Source organism: Silene latifolia, chromosome Y (assembly GCF_048544455.1).
Source record: "Silene latifolia isolate original U9 population chromosome Y, ASM4854445v1, whole genome shotgun sequence".
NCBI lineage: Eukaryota > Viridiplantae > Streptophyta > Magnoliopsida > Caryophyllales > Caryophyllaceae > Silene > Silene latifolia.
Window position 1 is genome coordinate 300835767 of NC_133538.1, and position 23448 is coordinate 300859214.

The 23448-nt window shown below is 38.4% G+C and overlaps 1 protein-coding gene across 1 annotated transcript; it reads right to left on the minus strand.

The window, feature by feature from the left end:
• Positions 1-3073: 3073 nt before the first annotated feature.
• Positions 3074-10533, minus strand: LOC141633533 (uncharacterized). The gene is made up of 2 exons (XM_074445989.1): positions 10291-10533; positions 3074-9751 (listed from the first exon to the last, which is right to left on the minus strand). Exon 2 carries the CDS (start codon positions 8968-8970, stop codon positions 7930-7932), a length of 1041 nt encoding a protein of 346 aa, XP_074302090.1. The 5' UTR covers positions 8971-9751; positions 10291-10533; the 3' UTR covers positions 3074-7929.
• Positions 10534-23448: the final 12915 nt, after the last annotated feature.

The following is a 23448-nucleotide window of genomic DNA, read 5'->3' on the forward strand; positions in this document are numbered from 1 at the left end:
CAGTTTTCGTAAAACGGTCATACTCACGCGTTTCTTGGTCATTTTGGGCGTGTGACCTATCGTTAGAATTGTAACAGAACAAACTATCACTTCCAATTGGATTACATCAAAATCATATATACATCTCAAGTTATAATAGTTTAAAGACAACCTCTCTATAATCGAAAACATAGCTACTTGATTTTTACTTCCAAACAACTTAAACAACAACAAGGTACACAAAAACAACTCAAAACTCATAAAGCCACTATCCCTAACCACATGTTACTATCTTCAAAAGCCAATCAACAAATAACTCAATACACATATATGATTCAACTTACCAATCACATATTACCCGCATGTTTTTATTATATAACTTTACGTAAACAAAATCACAAATATATGACATCAAGTCCCCTATTCACATGTTACTAGCATAACAACATTATAAAATAACTTCCATCATATAACATGCTTAATCATAAATCATATTATTATACAACAATTATTCATCTTTTTCCACCAATTCATCCATCATACCACCTATTCATCCACCATATTCGTTCAACATAATCACCCAACACATCCATTCAACTTATTCTCCCAACATATTCATCCAATATATTCACCCAACATATGCATAAGAACAATAGTAAACACAGAATCTGACCAGAAGCTTTTGCTAAGACGTACTCGATCGAGTCTATCACCCACACGATCGAGCTGACCCCACTCGATCGAGTGCTCAACTTACTCGATCAAGTGCCACCAAAACAGACTACTGTCCAGAAAATATCAAAACCACCCACTCGATCGAATCCATCCCACTCGATCGAGTGCCCCTACCTACTCGATCGAGTGCCCCCACTCGATCGAGTCATGCAGACTCGTACACTACCCGCATGCTCTTACTCAAACTTTCATCTATATAAACTCGTACAACAACTACCAACAACATATATATATATATATGTATATATATATATATATATATGTATATATATATATATATATACATAACTCTATGTATAACTCAAACCAAACAAACTTTCTTTCCGTATTTCTATAATGCCATATCGTAAAACAACTATCATGCTTTCAATCAATAATGTATAAAACCACCTCATTATCATCTTTCTCTACACATTCCCCATTCTCCACATTCATACATCCACCGATTCATACCACATTTTGCTACAAAGATACACAATTCACAAGATAAACACATAGCGATCCCGACTCATATCCCATGGTGACCGGTTCAAAATTATAGGGCGAGTTCGCGACTTTAGGACGTCTCCCAAGCCTTTGCATTAGCTCCTACAACTTCTACCCTGGGTTCATTTTATTTTGACTCCCTATGTTCATTAGGTTCATTGGTTACAGGTTTCAGGATCGCCGCTCTGATACCACTTTGTGACACCCCCATAGTCCAAGTGCCTTACCAGGACCACTCAGGTATAGGAACGTCACCATCTCGGTTACCCGAGGCAATGATAATCATAAGACAATGAAGAAACATAATTTAAAAGTAGAATACGGTTTAAGTGATTACATGTTCAAACCCAAAACTGTTAACTGAAATACAACCAAACAAAAACTGTCTGCTAACAAAACTGAATAACTAAGGACATCGTCTGACACAGCGGAAGACTCTTCTAACTACAAGTGATGACTCATCCCAGCTAGCCCATATGCATCATATCAAACCTGCTCAACAACTGCTCACCATCCCCGAATGGATCAGCACAGTTTTACAAAACAAACAACGGGGTCAGTACTAATTACATAATACAAATCACGATAAGACATATGCCAAACAGCTCAATCGTCACATCAAGCCCCAAACTCCTCAATCAATCTCCATATAACTGACTACACACTAAAGTGTGTAGTCCTGCCAGAGTACCCATCGCAACAGATACTCCACACCGCCAGTGGGAGACCGCAGTTGTTCCCACCTAAGCCCCGCTCATCTCCATCGAGCGATAAACCCATGTTCATTAATGTGCACATCCCTTCTGTGGCGGGTTCCACAGAAGGCGAATCAAGGGCGTGAAGCCACTCCGCAAGCCCGACTCCACTCAGCCAGGGACGCACCCCGAAGATCACAGACAGATACAACAACAACAATCAACGATGTTAATCAACAACCGTCACAATCACCAGCAGTACGATAAATCAACAATAATAATACAACCACCACACACATCATATAATTAATACTAAGTAGGGAAACCCTACCTGGAATGCTATCACAGAATCAGACGATCTAGCAGCTGTCTCAAAACCTCTCTTCTATGAACCCTCCTCCTATACATACATACAATCATACAATCACCATCTAATAAACACAATACTCCCAAAACCCCCAATTTACCCAATTAGGGTTTCAACTAAAATCAACGGATCAACATAAAAACAGTACAAGGATCTTATTCATCATATGACGGTCTCCACGGTATAAAGAACTCAGGATTACGGCGACACAAGCCTTGGGATTTGATATCAATATGAGAGAGGAGAACTACGTAACCTTGTTTTCTCTTTTGTGAAGTTTAGAAAAGTGTAAAAGTGAAAAGAAAATGACGGATTAAGTTTATATATCTTTCTCACGTTGCTATCAAAACCCGTCAAAACAACCCGTAAAAGTAACTTACTCGATCGAGTAAGTAACTTACTCGATCGAGTGACCCTTACTCGATCGCGTGTGACACATACTCGATCGAGTACCCATCAGGCAGACTACTGTTTCGTATACAAACATACTTACTCGACAAAGTAAGTCTCACTCGATAGAGTACCCAAAGACATAGAAAACCGCAGTATTATAATTTTACACGTAGAACCCAGTTTTTCAGACGTGAGAGGACAAATATTAAAACTGAAAAAGGAAAGCAAGAAAATCATAGTGTAACAACTCGGGAAAAAAAACAAGAAGATAATAATGGGATAGAATACCACATTTCATGCATAGACGATCTGCAAGTTGCAGCGACAAATGACAATGAGTGACTTACTACATTAAACCAAAGACATGCACAATACTAAGGTTAAATACTACTTATGTGTAATGGATAAAAGCACTTACATAGTCATGGGTACCACTTATTTTGGCCACCCCGTACTCCATACCAACATAAGCACCAACAATGGCTCCTGCATAATAAGGTTTAAACAATATAGCATGTCACTGAAATTTAAAACACTTGACACTAGCACATTACAGCAACTAAAGAAATGCACTGAGCACTGTGCTATAGTTATTAGGGTTTCTACACTTACCCCAATAAGCTTCTTCAGTGCACATCTTTTTCAACTGAAAATACAGAAAATGGGTCATATTACTACAAGGTTCTCAATGAACACAACATGATCACTTTCTGGCCACACTATCAAAAGATAAAACCACTAGAATGCATTTGCCAATGCAAGGAATCGAGACATAGTTAAGTAGTCCCAATATCATGAGATCTAGGCCATTTAAAACTTTATACATTCAAGGTACACACACGCCAAATCGACACAATCACTCAAGCAAGTAGGCAACACAAAAAGACTTCCATATTTGGAATCACTCTTCCAATACAACAACAAACACTCACAATACATCATCACTAAAGTCGCAAATGCCTAACTATTTTAAGAAGGACATCGAAGTTACCGATTGGTTAACACCATTGCTTGAAACACTTCCTGTAGGAAAAAATAATCGCAGTAACCAGAGGGAACAGAAATACCGTAACAGAGATGGTCAGCGAAATCAAAGAATAAAACCCGTAAGTAGTGCCGTGGTAGGAGCCACTGCCTTGAAAACTATTTCTCCGGTACGACCGTGGTGGCGATCAGCTAGTGCCAGTAGTTCCCCAAGGATAACACTACAATCTCCAAGCAGTTCCGCCCACTCGGAACTGTGAGACTTGGAACGATATTAATAACAATACCCAGAAACTTTAATATTGAGCAGAGAAGAGAAGGAGAGAAGAGAGTGTGATTTTTGTTGTGTTTTGATAGAGAAGTCAGGCTCTTATTTATAGCCAAAAAACATAAGTAACAGAAGCAGTTTTGTTAGCAAAACGTGCTCCTAATAATCTGCAGTCAATGGCACAAAACGTGGAGCATAACCCTCACCAATTGACAGTCAGTTGGCCTGACTTATTCAACTCAGCACACAAAAACACATCCCAAAACGAAACTCGGATGCGGCCTAAAAAGATAGGCACAGCCCGCGGCAAACGATTGCCAAATCCCAAATCCCGAATCCCAAATCAAGAATCCGGATCCGGGCCGGGCCGGGCTCGGGCACAAGCACGGAGTGCGCGCGTGTGCGAGCTGAATTAAGCACCGCGCAAGGCTTCCACAAAAGCCTCCCTTGACCCACTAGTGATAGTGTAAGGTAAGTGGAGACATATAAACACATAAATCTCTCTTTTCCTCACCAATGTGGGACAATTGGAAAAAATGGAAAGGCCTCTAAAGCCCCTATTTCCAACAATCCCACACTAGGGGCGCCAGAGACAAGAAGGAAAAAATTCTGGGTAAAGGAAGGATTGGATACTTAGGTATCAATATCTTTCGATTTGAATTGACACTTTAGTGCAATGAGGAAACAACTTACTTACAGCGAGACATTATCTTACGATTTGAATTCCTAGCTGAGCTTCGGTCGATACCCCCCACAACACATATCATACCTTCAGATTAAGATCGTTCCGCGAAAGGGCAACGCGCTCTTTTAGAGCTATGTGTTTACCTCGGTACTAATAGATGTGTTCAGAAAACTTCTCATAGTCTAATGATCGTTACACCTACGTAGGTGACTCAAGTGCTTCTCAATAGCACTTCTCACATCAGTCATTAAGGACCTAAGTCCAGCCTGGTGTATGATCCATCAAGTGCATCTCAAAAGCACCACCATAAAGGCTATGAATCATACAACGCCATAGGAATAGAAGCTTTAGACCTAGTCAAGTCTCATTCTTGACTTAAGGACTTAAGCCCCATTCCCCTCGATGTATCAATGACTAGTCTCCTAGCCAGCCCTTTAGTAAAGGGATCAACAAGATTGTTTTCGGACTTCACATAGTCCAAAGCAATCACTCCATTGTCTTGGAGTTGTCTAACTGCAGCGTGCCTTATTCGAATGTGTCTCTTTTTCGAATTGTAGACACTATTCTTTGCAACACCAATAGCAGCATGCGAGTCACAGTGCAGGGAGACCGGTGTTAGCCATCCGCTCCATACTGGTATATCAGCTAAAAGGTTTCTCAACCATTCAGCCTCTTGTCCTGCCAACTCAAAAGCTATGAACTCAGATTCCATGGTAGAGTGTGCGATATAAGTCTGTTTATAAGACTTCCACGATATAGCACCTCCACACATGGTAAAGACATAACCACTAGTAGAACAGATCTCATCGTTACCTGCAACCCAGTTCGAATCACAATATCCCTCTAACACAGCATGAAATTTACTATAATGCAAATATAAGTCAACTGTTCCTTTTAGGTATTTTAGTAAACGAAGAAGAGCATTCCAGTGTTCATTACTAGGATTATGTGTATAACGACTCAGTCTACTAACTGCATAAGCAATATCTGGTCGAGTACATTTCATTAAAAACATCACACTACCTAGGATTTTAGCATACTCTTCTTGGGAAACACTCTTGCCCAAGTTTTTACACAATGGCACACTAGGATCATAGGGTGTTCTAGCAGGCACATCATCAAAGCAGTTAAACTTTCTCAACACTTTTTCAACATAATGAGATTGACTTAGACAGATTCCATTGGGGTTTCGAATGACCTTAATTCCTAGGATAACATCAGCTTCCCCTAAGTCCTTCATCTCAAATTGTGATGACAAAAAATCTTTGGTTCTAATTATCACTTCCAAATTATTACCAAGTATTAACATGCCATCAACATATAGGCATATAATTACACAATCAGATCCCATCATTTTAGAATAAACACATGAGTCAGAATTGTTAACCACATAGCCATTACTTATCAAAGTGTTGTTAAATTTTTCATACCACTGTTTAGGTGCTTGTTTCAGACCATAAAGTGACTTGTTCAGTTTATACACTTTACTCTCTTGACCCTCAATCACAAAACCTTCAGGTTGAGACATATATATCTCTTCACTTAGTTCACCATTTAAAAAAACAGTTTTAACATCCATCTGATGTATAACAAGGTTATGAATAGCAGCTAAGGCGACAAGAGTCCTAATAGTCGAAATTTTGGTCACAGGAGAGTAAGTATCAAAATAATCAATACCCTTCTTTTGTGTAAAGCCTCTAACTAAAAGTCTAGCTTTGAATCTCTCTATTGTACCGTGAGGTCTCATTTTCTTTTTAAAGATCCATTTACTCGTAATGGGTTTACTACCTTTAGGTAAATCTGACAACTTTCAAGTCTGGTTTGACACAATAGAGTCAAGTTCACTTTTAATAGCATCTTTCCAAAAATTAGCATCAATGGATTTCATTGCCTCACTATAGGTTTTTGGGTCATCTTCTATTAAAAAAGCGGAAACAAACTCATCACTAGCACAAACAGTGTATCCAAGTTCAGACAACATAGTTGTATCATAATCATCACCAAAGTTCTTTGGGCATCTAGGTCTTTTACTTCTTCTAGGTTCAACAAAAACATCAATAGAAGTGCTAGCACTAGCATGTGAAGACAAATCAGGAGATGCAACAGATAAACTAGGAGATGTTACAACAGTTTTATGAAAAGGAAAAACATGCTCAAAAAATTCGACATCTCTAGCCTCAGATATAGAACGGTCACTCAAAGACATCAATCTATAAGCAGAGCTATTTTGAACATAACCTATAAACACACAATCATAAGTCTTAGGTCCAACGGTAGGTCACCTAAAATCAGGTAAACCCACTTTAGCTAAACACTCCCATACCCTAAGGAAGCTCAGGTTAGGAGGATAGCCCTTCCAAATCTCGTAGGGTGTCTTGTCAATTTTCTTATGAGGTACACAGTTAAGAATGTGACAAGCTGAAAGAATTGCTTCCCCCCACATATCATTAGATAGGCCAGAACTTAAAAGCATAGCATTCATCATTTCTTTTAAGGTTCTATTTTTACGTTCAGCTACACCATTGGATTGGGGTAAGTAAGGTGGACTAGTCTCATGTATTAAATCGTTTGCAGCACAAAAGTCAGATTGATAACTGGATTTATACTCACCACCTCTATCAGACCTCACCCTTTTAATTTTTCTGTCAAGTTGGTTCTCAACTTCATTCTTAAAGTTTATAAAAGATTGTTCTGCTTCATCTTTAGTCTTAAGCAAATAGACACGGGTGTATCTAGAACAGTCATCTATAAACGTAACATAATAATTCTTGTCATCTCTACTTGTAACATTTTTGAAGTCAGCTAGGTCGGTGTGAATTAACTTAAGAAGACTCATGTTTCTAGTAGTCACAGGTTTACTAGGCTTCTTTATAAACTTAGCCTCAACACAGCTAGCACATTTCGAGAATTCTTTACTCGTCACACTCGGAATTAAACTCATAGTTCTAAGTTTTTTTAATGTAATCCACATTCACATGACCTAACCTACCATGTCAAACATCAATAGACTCAGCGATATAAGCAGAAGAAGATGCAATATTATTAATAGCAGAATCAGTGTTCAATACAAAAATACCCCCAGAAAGATAACCCTTACCCACAAATTCCCCATTACGCGACATTACCACCTTGTCAGCCTCAAAAACAAGTTTCAAACCAGCTTTGTTTAACAAGGCACCAGACACAAGGTTTCGACGCAATGAGGGTACAAATAAAACATTACCGAGAGCAAGTGTTTTCCCGAGGTGAGTTTTGAAAGATCTTGCCTTTGCCCGTGATCTTTGTAGATGAAGAGTTACCCATGTAGACGCATTCCCATCAAAGAACTTCCTCGAAATCAGCAAATAAACCCTATCAAGACAGAGGTGTCTCGAAGCTCCAGTATCAAGACCCATTCAGCAACATTACCCACCAGATTAGCTTCCACAACCACAGCTGCAATAACATCATCAGTCACAGCAACATTGGCCTCAGCAGATTTCTTCTCAGAGCCTTGGTAGGCTTTGTGACCAGCTTTTCCACAAACATAGCAGACAATATGACCCTTAGCAGCTTTCTGAATCTTAGGAACCGGTTTGGTATGCTTCCCTGGACCATTCTTCTTAGCAGGACCCTGGTTCTTACCCTGACCAACCTTGGCCTTACCCTTATATTTCTCAGCATAAGACGGACCACCAAACTCAACCAGATTAGCTTTAACAGCAGCAACAGCAGGAGCAGTCACAGATTGACTAGCAGGAAGGTCTTTAAGGCGATTAGCCTGCTCGGTCCTCATATGTCCTATAAGTTCCTCAAGGGACATGTCTTTCTTTTTGTGCTTAAGTTGGTTTCGGTAATCAGACCAGGAGGGAGGGAATTTCTCTAGCAGAACATTAGCTACAACGATATCATCAAGTTTCATACCCTCATTCATAATATCAGCACATAAGTTTTCATAGACATGGACTTGAACCATGATAGGTTTCCCGGCAGCCATTTGAAATCCCAACCATTTTCCCACAACATATTTCTTTTTCCCCGCATCATCAGCCCCATACTTAGTTTCTAAAGCCTCCCAAATAAACTTAGCGGACTTATTCACAGCAAATAAGTCGAACAGGGTGTTTCTCATATTATTCAAAATGTGCCACATAGCAGTTTCGTTGTCCTTCACAAATTTTGCAATATCCTCTTCATTGGACTTAACATCTTTAGCAGCAGGAGGGTTTGTCTCAACATCAGTAGGGGTGATAGGCTTAGGCGGGTCATTAAATAAAACATAATCAATTTCTAGCTGCTCAAAATACATCAATAATTTCTGGGACCAACACTTATAATTGTGACCATCCAACGACTCTAGTTTCGCCATATCAGGAAGAATTTTTGAAATCACAGACATGGTTACAGCAACTAAAATAGTTTTCAAATTGTAGGAAAAAATAATCGCAGTAACCAGAGGGAACAGAAATACCGTAACAGAGATGGTTAGCGAAATCAGAGAATACAACCCAAGTAGTGTCGTGGTAGGAGCCACTGCCTTGAAAATTATTTCTCTGGTACGACCGTGGTGGCGATCAGCTAGTGCCGGTAGTTCCCCAAGGATAACACTACAATCTCCACGCAGTTCCGCCCACTCGGAACTATGAGACTTGGAACGATATTAATAACAGTACCCAGAAACTTTAATATTGAGCAGAGAAGAGAAGGAGAGAAGAGAGTGTGATTTTTGTTGTGTTTTGATAGAGAAGTCAGGCTCTTATTTATAGCCAAAAAACAGAAGCAGTTTTGTTAGCAAAACGTGCTCCTAATAAGCTGCAGTCAATGGCACAAAACGTGGAGCATAACCCTCACCAGTTGACAGTCAGTTGGACTGACTTATTCAACTCAGCACACAAAAACACAGCCCAAAACGAAACTCGGATGCGGCCCAAAAAGATAGGCACAGCCCGCCGCAGTCGAATCCCGAATTCGGATCCGGGCCGGGCCGGGCTTAGGCACGGGCGCGCGTGTGCGAGCTGAATTAAGCACCTCGCAAGGCTTCCACAAAGCCTCCCTTGACCCACTAATGATAGTGTAAGGTAAGAGGAGATATATAAACACATAAATCTCTCTTTTTCTCACCAATGTGGGACAATTGAAAAAAATGGAAAGGCCTCTAAATCCCCTATTTCCAACACTTCCTGCACCAAAAGGCAAAACAAAATTAAAATGTGGTTATCACTTGACAGATTTATCCGACGACATTTCTAAGAAAATCATAATAATAAGATGAAATAATTAAAGATTGCAGAAATCTCAGTAAAAAGTAATAATAAGGTGAAATGTCAATATTTTGGAAGATTTCCACTAATCCACCAGCAAAAAAAACATGTTAAAATTTCAAATCTCTAACTATAGTTAACGGTAAATATTTTGTTTTGTTTTAGGAACAAGCAATTTCAACTTCTAACTATCTTATAGATCTAACATAACATTCTGTTAAAAACCCAATAAATCATACTTAAAAAATATATTACAAATATGAGGACGCTGAATACGAATGAAAATAGTAATATCAGCATTTACATGTCGATTTTTGTGTCCATCTATATGTCAGATTCGGTAAATTATTGTAGTGAAAGTTATATACAAAAAATATAAGAAGATATTGACAATCAACCAAACTCATATTAATAATCAGATTGAAAAACTTATAATAAAGGATGAAAATCGAAAGTACCTATATAGAAAATTGGATGCTTTAAGAATACAAGAATAACAATTTGAATACTTCACCATCTCCATTAATAAAAAGGGTAGAATCAAAAGATATGAGTTGATGATGATAATCTACATGAGGGAGGAAGAGGGACGCGTCGGAATTGAGTGTGTTTTGGTGAAAGAGTGAGAGTTTTAGTCAGAGAGTGAATTAGTGAGGTGAGGGAATGAGATAAAGACGTAGGCTTTGCAATGATCGTATAACAAGTAGGGTTTGGTGGGGGTCAGGCGTTTTATATTGACAAACGAAATAAGGGTTGCATTTCATATGGGCTCAGTTGATGGATCGATATAACACGTATCCATCTATAAATCGGGTTGAATTCATTGCATAAGTCTAATTTATCAAATTGTGTGGCCTAATCATGCATGTTCGGGATCTATTTGAAGGTGTTCCAAAAATTTGACGATTAAAAAAGTAAATGTTTAAGATATCGTTTCGCATAATTTTTATTTTACTTTATACATCACAAATATAGATGATCCAATCCTACAAAGAAGCTTGCTGATTAGGGACAGTACTCAACAATCAATGTCAACTCTCCGAGAACCGCTATTTGACATTACGAACAATACTCCTTTCTTCTATTTTCCTATCGTAAATCATTGCATGTAACACGTCTTTTACACATGTGTAAAAATTAATCATGTACATCACGGATTGTCACCTGTTGCCTAATTATTATAATAGAAATGCATTTTTAAATATTCATCAAAAAAATACTCATATCGATCTAATACATACTCGTGCAATTTTGCACGGAATTAAAACTGATGTTGTTAAAGTAGGAAAGCAAGGAGTGGAGTGATTGATTTTTTTTTTTTTTTAAATTTCAGATTTGGTCTTTGTTTGTATTGTATTGTGGTGTTGGTCTTATAACAAGGTCATTTATTTTTTTTATTTCTTTAAATTTTTACATTGTTTTTAAGTAGATATCTTATTTAAAATTCGTACCTTAAAATTGGTCATTTTATTGAGTTTTCTTGGTACCAATAAAATAAATGGATTGCTTGTGATGTTAATACTCGTCCTGTTATTTATTGTCTCAAATCTCTCATGTTTTATATTATTTCAAATCTCGTCTTGTTAAAATTCGTCTTGTTATAATTTCTTTTAGATTTAGTATTTAAAATCTTGTTTCGTTATTGTGTTGGTTTTAGATCTGGTTTTTTTGGATTGGTCAGATTTCTTTTATTTTGTGTCTTTTATTTTGTTTTTCGTCACTTTTTGGTTTTTATATTTACTTTAGTTTTTTTTCTTTTTCTTTTTTTTTCTTTATTTGGGTGTTGGTTTAATTAACTTTTAAATTTTTCTATTTGTTAATTTTTGTTGGATTTATATTTTTTCAGATCTCCTTTATTTTGTATTTCAAATATCATTTTGTTTTATACTAAAGTTATACTCTTATAGACTAAAGTTGCACATTATGTGTAACTTTAATGACATTATGTGCAACTTTATTACACATTATGTGTAACTTCAATGGCATTACGTGCAACTTCAATGACCATTATGCACAACTTCAGTGACATTATGTGCAACTTCAATGCTTATTATGTGCAACTATAATGGCATTATGTGTAATTTCAATGCCCATTATGCGCACAACTTCAATGTTTTTATTTTGTTCTCTTTTTTTCACAAATTTGTTTATTCAAATCTAGTAGTTGGAGGTGTTGGATTGGTTTTGTTTTTCATTTACATTTTTCAGATTTTGTTTTTAATTTACATTTTTTCAGATCTTTTTTTTTTAATTTACATTTGATTTTTTCTTTATTTGGGTGTTAATTTAATTAACTTTTTAATTTTTCTATTTGTTAATTTTTGTTGGATTTACATTTTTTCAGATCTCTTTTATTTCGAATTTCAAATATCATTTTGTTTTATACTAAAGTTATACTCTCATAGACTAAAGTTGCACATTATGTGTAACTTCAATGTCATTATGTGTAACTTTATTACACATTATGTGTAACTTCAATGGCGTTATGTGCAACTTCAATGCCCATTATGTGCAACTTCAATAACATTATGTGCAATTTCAATGCCCATATGCGCAACTTCAGTGACATTATGCGCAACTTCAATGACATTATGTGCAACTTCAATGACATTATCGTCATTATGTGCAACTTCAATCTCGTCTTGTTATTGTGTTGGTTTCAAATCTGAATTTAAATTTGGACTAAAGTTATACGATTTTGGACTAAAGTTACACAATTTCTGATTAAAGTTAAACAAAAAGGACTAAAGTTACAGTAGGACAAATTATATAAACTTGTCTTAAAATTAAATAAATTCCAATTAATTTTTGACTAAAGTTACACAAATTTGGACTAAAGTTACACAATTTTGGACAAAAGATTTACAAAAATGACTAAAAATACAGTATGACTAAAAGTATATAAAGTTGTCTTAAAATTAAATAAATTATATACACAGTAGGACTAAAGTTACATAAATTTGGCTAAAGTTACACTCGCCAAACACGTTACACTTTAAAAATAATGAAATGTCGTAAACTTGTCCTAAAATAACAAAAAGTCAAAAAAAAATATCCTTCATAATCACTTTTTAGTTTAAAGCTACACTATTTTGGATTAAAGTTGCACACCTAAAAGACTGAAGTTACACTCGTAAAATTCTGAAATGTCGTAAATTTGCCTTGAAATTACAAAAGTTAAAAAAATATCCGTCAAAAATACTTTTTAGTTTAAAGTTACACAATTTAGTATTCAAGTTTCACTCGTAAAACACTAAAGTTACACTAATTAGTACTCCCTCCTATTCTCTATCTTCTTCCACATTGCTTTTAGACAAATATTTAGTTGAATGATAGTATGTGGAGGAAAATGAAAGTAGGAGAGAGAATGTGGGGTTACATGTAATATTAACCGCAAATTGATAGACAAATAAGGAAAGCGGAAGATCATTGTGACTTATCGGTTATGGAAATATGGAAGATGTTAGTGAATAGGAGGGAGTATTAAAGTTACACTCGTAAAAGTGTCATAAACCTTGTAACAAGTTGGAAGCATAAGAAGACAAAGGGTAGTGTTAACTGGGTAGGATAATAGATTAGTGCATGTGTAATTAAGTCTAGAGAGAGAAAATGCAATTAATTAGTGTTAAGTGTATTTTTGTGTTTCAATCTCAACCATCCATATCCAAGATCCAATGGCTTGGATGAGGACATATGAACTCAACCATCCATATATATATATATATAGAGAGAGAGAGAGAGAGAGATGGGGGAGAGAAAGAGAGAGTCAAGATTCGGTGAGAATGATAACTCGGTGAGAATGGTGAGAACATATATACCATTGACAGTTATTAGCAACACGCTGACCTCACACCTAACAACAAACACACCTTACCTATTCTCACTCATCCCATCTACCACCACCATCACCACGAATACCATCACGCCACCACCAGAATCCGGCTGTAACTAGGGGTGGGCATAATCCGGTCCGGACCGGAAAAATGGACCGGTCCGGACCGGAATCGAGTGGACCGGAACCGGAATTAAAAATTCCGGTCCGGTCTCCGGTCCACCATTTTTCAAGATTCCGGTTTCCGGTCCGGTCCGGGCCGGATTGCCCGGAATTATGGTTATTTTCATTTTTTTCTTAAAATTGTATTTTTATTCCGGTCCAATGGACCGGAATTTTAAAAAGTGGATAATTCCGGTCCAACCGGTCCGGTCCGGTCTTGGACCGGAATTTTTCCGGCACGGTCCCGAACCGGAATTTTTGTAACCCGGTCCGTGATTTTTGCCGATTCCGGTTCCGATACTGTCTGATCCGATTTTGGACCGGTGCCCAGCCCTAGCTGTAACACCGCCATTTATTCAGGAGCCTTTAGCTAGACATTCCCAAATAAATAGGATTGTTACCATCTCGGTTTCCCGAGGCAGAGAAAAACAAAGTACAACAAACCAAAGTACTTTAATTAAAACTTAGTGATTACATATTATTACAACTTATTCAATCTAGATATAATATAAAACTTGATACAACTTGCAGCGGAATAAATAAAGTGATTACTAATCTAAGTGATCTAGACCACAACTATAGTCCAAGTCAAGCTCACGTCCCAATGCTCCCAAGTCAGCTAATCTTTAGTACCTGTCAAATCTGCTCCCCATTATGGTTCATTACAGGTGTTCACGAATACACTGTCAACCACGAGATTGAGTAGGAATAACTAACAACAATAAATATATAACAACGACAATATAACTCCGGAATATATGACTTATTAGCACACTTCAGCCGAGCTCTACTCATTACACTAATCATCCCGCCAATCCCTGGCCGGGGCAGCCTCAACCCAAAGGTGAGTAACCACACACTACATTACCATAAGGTATTGTCTGCCTCAACTCATAGTTGAGTAATATCCACCAGATGGCCTGCAGACCAATCTGGGGCCTGCCTCGAGTAAACACAATAAATATCTTCTGCCAGAATAATTCTGTTCAACCACTCCACATTACTATAATTAATGTCTGCCAGAATAAATCTATTAATATTATAATAATACTCCACCACAATCAAAACCATGCTTATGTAAATGCCATGATAAATAATAACAAACAGCCGGAGTAATCCACCATCACCAACCACCACGATATAGCAAATCAACCACCACAATATAACCAACATACTTCAACCAATACACTCATGTGAAATACAACATAAATAGCAGCTGAGTAGTTATCCTACCTCGTAGCAATATAACCCAATAGCAAATCCGAGCAATCAATCAAAAGTATTCCACCTCCAAACCGTCACCTAAAACAAATGATGATTTATTCCATATTAACTATTTATACTTTATTTATAATTCAATATTAATTATCATTATATTTTATTCATAACTTATTATTATTAATTATTACGATATACGAAAACCTGGGTCAACTCAACTTAGAACCCGACACACATGTATTAACTATTTAATTAATTAATTATCCCGACTCAACTAATTAATCAAACCCGACTCAATTCGAAACCCGAGTCAAAAACCCAATAGCACCCTTAGCTAAACATAGTTGAACCCGTGTCAACCACCACGCCAAAACCCGAGTACAGCCACCACCTCCACCGTGAGCTAGCACCACCAGCTCCCCAACCGAACCCAGCCACCTCGCCTCAACACCTCACCCTTACCTCCACCTTCACACAAACTCCTAACAGCACTCCCCTGACTCGACACAAAACCAAATCCGACACCTTATCTACTCAACACCACACCACCTCTGGCCATCACCGTCATCACCACTGACCAACGGTGGTTCCAGGGGTGGTCCCCTATACCCTTGACCCGACGACAACTACCACGGCATCCACCAAACACCAGCACCCGCAAAGACACTCGACCTCCCCTTGTTTTCTCATTTTACACCTGCCACAGCCACAAACCACCACCTACGGCCACTAAAGCACCCCCACGACGGTCGACTAGACCCCTATGTTCCAACCCTACCAACCCCAGACCACGACACCATCCTAACGGATCCCAATTCGGGTCGAAACCCCCTAAAGTACCCCTGTTTCGCATAAACAATTAAAAGCGGTCAAAGTCGCCACCTTTGACCATCACACGCCACCCTACCAGCACCATTAGGACCGACTAACATCCAGAAACCACCACCCGCAACGCTAAGTCAGATAGGTCACGATAAGTGTGTAATACTACGGTTTTATGAGTCTATGGGTACTCTATCGAGTAGGCCTTACTCTGTCGAGTAAGGGTGTGTTGCGGTTTTAAAATAGTTTCTGACCTGTTGGGTACTCGATCGAGTAACCTTGATACTCGATCGAGTAAGGGGGCACTCGATCGAGTACCTCAGCTACTCGATCGAGTAGCTCGGTTGACGGGTTATGTTTTGACGGGTTTTGTTAATAACGCGGATTAGTATATATAATATGTCGTCATCTTTAGTAAACACTTTTATAAACCTAATTCAGTCAAAAAGGAGATTGAAACTACGTAGTTCGCTTCATCCGCATTATTGGCAAATCCCGGAGCTTGAGAGGTCGGATTTTATTGTTCTTTATACCTTTGTGATCCTTGCGTCGAGGGTAAGATCTACATACCAATTTTATAGTATTTCTTTAAGTTTCGTTAAACCCTAATTTTGGGAATTGGGGGTTTTTATGATTTGTTAAGGTTAGATTGTGATTATGTGATAGGAGAAGGATTTGTAGAGGAGAGGTTTTGAGACAGCTGCTAGATCGTCTGATGATTGTGTTGCTTTCCAGGTAGGATTTCCTACTCAGTATTAGTCCCATAATGGGATGATTGTTGATGTGTTGAGATTGATTGTTTGATATAGTAATTGTATTGTGACGGCTGTGATTGTGATTGTGATTGATTGTTCTCTGGTTCTCGAGATGCGTTCTCGGCTGAGTGGAGTCACTTGCGGGAGTGGCTTCACGCCCTAGTTTCGCCCTTCGTGGAACCCGCCACGGAAGGGGATGTGCACATTAATGGGACAGGGTTATCGCTCGGTATGATGAGCGGGGCTTAGGTGGGAACGGCTGCGGTCCCCCACTGGCAGGGCTGGTCCAGTGGACAGTCGGTGATTGAGATTGTTGGGATTGGTGTGATGGTGTGTGTGTGTGTGACGGTTAAGCTGTCTGTTTATCTTATTGTTGATATATTGAATTGTGTGATTAGTACTGACCCCGTTTAAATGTTTTAAAAACTGTGGTGATCCATTCGGGGGTGGTGAGCAGTTATTGAGCAGGTATGAGACGATGCGTATGGAATAGCTGGGATGAGTCACCACGTTGCAGTTTAAAAGTATTCCGCTGTGTCTGTCGCTTGATAGTATTTTGATAGTAGATAGTTTTGAGAACTTGTATTTCCTTCTATCAGTTTTGGTTTTGAACATGTAATCACTTAAACTATAATTACTTTTAAAGTACGTTTCTTTATTGTCTTATGATATTCATTGCCTCGAGCAACCGAGATGGTGACATCCTCATACCTGAGTGGTCCTGGTAAGGCACTTGGAGTATGGGGGTGTTACAAATGGTATCAGAGCGACGATCCTGAAACCTGTAACCAATGAACTTAATGAACATAGGGAGTCAATTAAAATGAACCCGGGGTAAAAGTTGTAGGAGCTAGTGCAAAGGCTTGGGAGACGTCCTAAAGTCGCAGGGGTCGCCCTACAATTTTGAACCGGTCACATGGGATATGAGTCGGGATCGCTATGTGCATACTTTGTGTGTTGTGTATCTATATAGTAAGGTGTTGTATGAATCAATGGATGTATACATGTGGAGTATGTGAGATGTGTAGTGAAGGATAATGATGATATGATTATAATTGTCATTGATTGAATACATGAATTGCAAGACGGTTGGTTTATAATGTTGTTTTGAATTGGTTGAAAAGATGAGTTAAGGAATTGCATGAGAATATGAAATTCATGTGGAGGACATGTTTATGTGATGGAAGTGGATTTTCTACTTTTGCTAGGTTAGTAACATGTGAATAGGGGATTTCATGTCGTATATTATGTTATTGTGTACGTGAAGTTATAAAATAAGAGCATGTGAGTAAAGCATGATTGACAAGTTAAATAATCTATGTGCATGATGAATGTTGTTGCTTGGCTTTGAACATAGTAACATATGATTAGCAATACTGGTGTTATGAGTTTTGGGTTGTTTTGTTTACCTTGTTGTCGCTTACGTTGTTTGGAACTAAAATCAAATAGTGATGTCGTCTGATTACAACAAAGTTGTCTTTAAACTGTTATAACTTGAGATGCATAAATGATTTTAATGTGATTCCAATTGGAGGTGATAGCTTGTTCTTTTACGATTCTAACGATAGGTCACACGCCCCAAACGACCAAGAAATGAGTGAGTTATGACTGTTTTACGAAAACTGGACAGTGCTCAGAATTGGGGTACTCGATCGAGTAGCCTTGGTACTCGATCGAGTAAGGGGGCACTCGATCGAGTACGTTAGTTACTCGATCGAGTAGCCCTGGTTATTTGTTTTGCGTGCTTCTGATCTTCAGCTACTCGATCGAGTAAGTCACTTACTCGATCGAGTGGCCTGTACTCGATCTAGTGACCCCTGTTTTGGGTCATATGCTTATCTTGTGACTTCGTTGCATATTATGTTTAATTCAAAGATGTTATTTTACTTCTTTATGCATTGTTTTACATGTATGTTGATCCTGATGCGTAAGTTACCCAATCTTATGATGTAAAGAGTGGCACCTATGATGAGTATGAGTTTGGTGGGGAGGACATGATTTATATGTGTTGGGATTAGTAAGACTTAATTGAGGCATAGAGCATGTTGTGTGAGACGAGATGAGTGACATGATTGTATGTTGAGTAATGAAAATGTAAGTGAATGTGGGCAAGGCATGATGTAAGTTTAAGGAACGTGAGAATGAAAAGATCGAAAGAAAGGATGTGGATAGTAGCAACCTGAGATGTATAATAAATTATGGAGGGAGATGGCTAGAAATAGTGTTGAGTAAGAACATATGTAATGAAAGGTCGTTTGGAAATAGTGGTATATAGCGAACTTAATGGAGATATGTCGCGACGTGGATTTGCAGATAGTGACTGAGTTTGGAAACTTGTGTTATCGAGAGACGAAACTAACGTGTGACTTCCTTGGGCAATTAAAGGTATAAAAAGAATTTTGATTTCTAGAGATGTAAAAAGGGAGATGTAATTGTTTGAACATTAAACGTTTTTTTTTTTATGGACGAATTAGTTACAAGTGTGAGTGAGTGGAGTGATGAGAGGGGACCCATGGTAAGAAAGAGTGAGATGATATCGATATGAAATAATGAGATGTGAGTTTTGGGAGCAATGAGAAAGTAACCGGAACACTAAAGAGTTGGGTATAAGTGATAAGGAGTTGAATAGTTAGTTGTTTTTGTCGAGTGTAAAAGAAAAGAAAGAGGGGAGTAAAACTAGGAAAATGTTGACCGGAGTTATGTGATATAGAGGTAAGGAGTCGTCGAGATGTGTGATACCAATCATGAGGATGTTAGTTAATGGTTATATAGGAGTTTCGGGACAACATGATTAGTCTTGAGTTTTGAGGAATTAAGGAAAGTAAGAAGTTGGTAGAATATCTGCATGATATGAGATTTTGGTGGAGAATTAGATAATGACACAATTAAGGATAGTATTGGGAGGAATGTTGAGGTAGTGTTGTTGATGGATTTGATGTTCGTTATTTGGGATGCTAACCACAGATAGGAAGGAAATCGTGATGTTTAGAGATGAGTGTAAGAGGTTTGATGCCCGAACAGTGGTAGTGTTATGGTTCGTGACTAGTGGTTAAGGCTGACGGTACATTAGAAAAACAGCAATTCTAAAGAGGTTGATTTTGTAGAGACCAGATTGATATGTATGGTTGTGAGAGAGCATAAGATGTAGTTATATAAGGCGGTTGTTAGTAGTTGAGTATTAATGGTATGGTTACATTTGGCAGGGGGTGATGGATATGCGAATGGGAGAATATGTTATGAGGAGTATACGAGTTAAGCTCGAGTGAGAGGTAACTTTTATCAGGTGGTAACTTACGTGATCAGGATTGACTAGTTGGTTGTGATTATGGGTCTAAGATGTATATAAATGTGTGTGTGAGGTTGTGACCTCACGAGAAGCGGTATGGTGTGATAATTATAAAGTTGTTATATGATTACTTTGTAATTTATATTGGGTACGGTATACTAATGGAATGAGGTTCAAAAGGTAATAATTTAATTGATCTGGCATGGATAGTTAAAATTGTATGTGTATTGATGATACATGTTTATTCTCTGATATGGTAAGGATGATGTTCATGAGATTCTTGTCAGTTTATTCCGCATAATATGTTGTGTTATAATCTAATAAAACGGTTTTGAGTGAGTTTTCTTGTTCGAAATGTCATATTGAGTCAGTGTTATGGGAATTATATGTGATTGGGATGTCTATCGATATGGTTGTGGTGCCTCGGGTGATGATCCGGGCACGGTATTTAGTGTTGTGATGCGGGTATTTTCGCACTGCGGTGTGGCTGTTGGTGGCGGTGTTGCGATGCCGTCACCGGTTGTGGTGGAGTAGGCGGGATGATTATGATTCGAGTTTCGAAAGTACATACCGGTTATACATAAATTGTTGTTTTGTTTGATGTTGCTCCTGCGAGTCTCGTTTGTGCGGATAGACGGTGGTCTTGTTTATTGATGTTTTCTTTACCAGGTTAAGTTTGGGAATGAGGGTAGAGTATGATATGAAATAGAGTTGTATATGTTTTCGTTGTTGTCATGGTATAGTGATATTTTGTTGATGGGACACGGTTGTGAGAGGTTGTTACTGATAATTTTGATCTTGTTCTAGATAAGGCTTTAGTAGACATGGTAATGGAAAATGATTCGTGGAACATGTGTTGTAATGATCTAAAAGCGGCAGGTAGTTCATAATCTTTTTTGTTGGGACAAAGTGAGTGTAGGGTGTTGGGGGAATTAGTGTCATATTAAGTTATGTATGAGTTTTGCGGTAATGAAGGAAAGAACTTGAGGATCTAGTGTGAGTATAAGTAACGAGTGTGGATCGGGAGTTATGCTTCTGGAAGATAAGTGCTTTACATAGCGAGGTATGTTGGTTTGCAGTGATAATGGAGAGTTAGTATGGTGATTTTGCTACGAGCCTTATGGTATAGGTTAGGGGTGTGCAGATTGATTTGAAGTATGAGAACTGTTGAAGTAAGAGAGCCTTGAGAAATAGGAGTGATTATGGAAATGAGGTTATAGGCAGTTATCTTTGACATATGGTGGTGATGAGGATAATGAGATAATATAGCTAAGGGTTTAGTATTAGTGAGTTACGAGGACGTAACATTTGTCTTAAGAGGAGTAGGATGCAATAAAAGAGAGTTTCATGGTGGTGCATGCGGTAATATAATTGGAAGTAGAGTGTTAGCGTAGCGTAAAGGAGGGATTTGTTTTGTGGACAATACTTATAAAAGGCCATGGCCGTGCTTGTAGTAGTGTGATGCTTCAGAGTGTGGGAATATTTTATATAGTGTTGACAGTTGAAGGATGATGTTATGAGTCTGAGTAAACTTCGAGGACGAAGTTCCTTTTAAGGGTGGTAGAATGTAACATTCCGTTTGATGTCTATGAGTGTCTCGATTTTGGATTTGATAGTGGATGATATTGTGGAGCTAACAGCGTTAGAGGATGGTAGTTGGTTATGTATTGAGTTGGTGTCATGAGAGATATATATGTGGTGGATACGATATCGTGAGTCATGTTAAAGAAGTAAACATAGTTGGTAGAGTGGGTGTTAAGAGTTCATGTTTTATGTTTGGTCGAGTTCTTGAGTTCTTAGCTATGTAGTTGTGTCTTAGTCAAGTTGGTAGGTTTGTTTTATGTATGGGTTGAACTTCGGGGACGAAGTTCTTTTTAAGGAGGGAAGACTGTAATACTACGGTTTTATGAGTCTATGGGTATTCTATCGAGTAGGCCTTACTCTGTCGAGTAAGGGTGTGTTGCGGTTTTAAAATAGTTTCTGACCTGTTGGGTACTCGATCGAGTAACCTTGATACTCGATCGAGTAAGGGGGCACTCGATCGAGTACCTCAGCTACTCGATCGAGTAGCTCGGTTGACGGGTTATGTTTTGACGGGTTTTGTTAATAACGCGGATTAGTATATATAATATGTCGTCATCTTTAGTAAACACTTTTATAAACCTAATTCAGTCAAAAAGGAGATTGAAACTACGTAGTTCGCTTCATCCGCATTATTGGCAAATCCCGGAGCTTGAGAGGTCGGATTTTATTGTTCTTTATACCTTTATGATCCTTGCGTCGAGGGTAAGATCTACATACCAATTTTATAGTATTTCTTTAAGTTTCGTTAAACCCTAATTTTGGGAATTGGGGGTTTTTATGATTTGTTAAGGTTAGATTGTGATTATGTGATTATGTGATAGGAGAAGGATTTGTAGAGGAGAGGTTTTGAGACAATTTTGCTAGATCGTCGATGATTGTGTTGCTTTCCGGGCAGGATTTCCTACTCGGTATTAGTCCCATAATGGGATGATTGTTGATGTGTTGAGATTGATTGTTTGATATAGTAATTGTATTGTGTGATTTTGTGATTGTGATTGTGATTGTGATTGATTGTTCTCTGGTTCTCGAGATGCGTTCTCGGCTGAGTGGAGTCACTTGCGGGAGTGGCTTCACGCCCTAGTTTCGCCCTTCGTGGAACCCGCCACGGAAGGGGATGTGCACATTAATGGGACAGGGTTATCGCTCGGTATGATGAGCGGGGCTTAGGTGGGAACGGCTGCGGTCCCCCAACGCGGCTGGTCCAGTGGGACGATCGGTGATTGAGATTGTTGGGATTGGTGTGATGGTGTGTGTGTGTGATGGTTAAGCTGTCTGTTTATCTTATTGTTGATATATTGAATTGTGTGATTAGTACTGACCCCGTTTAAATGTTTTAAAAACTGTGGTGATCCATTCGGGGGTGGTGAGCAGTTATTGAGCAGGTATGAGACGATGCGTATGGAATAGCTGGGATGAGTCACCACGTTGCAGTTTAAAAGTATTCCGCTGTGTCTGTCGCTTGATAGTATTTTGATAGTAGATAGTTTTGAGAACTTGTATTTCCTTCTATCAGTTTTGGTTTTGAACATGTAATCACTTAAACTATAATTACTTTTAAAGTACGTTTCTTTATTGTCTTATGATATTCATTGCCTCGGGCAACCGAGATGGTGACATCCTCATACCTGAGTGGTCCTGGTAAGGCACTTGGAGTATGGGGGTGTTACAAAGTGGGTCAAAATTGGGTCGAAGCCCTCTGCTCCCCTGATTTAAACCCGCCTCCACAGCCCTCGAAAACCCCTCTGCCACCGCTACCCTATGCCTTCCCTGACACCACTACCATACCCAATCCAACCCTTGCAATCCCACGTACCACCTTCCAAAGTTTGGTTTGATTCCGTCAAGGTTTGGGTCAGTTTCTAAGCATCTTAAGATCGGTTCATTCAGCTTAATAAGAAAATAATAAAAAACAAACGAGATTAGAAGTTACCTTGAATTAATTAACGTTTGCTAATTC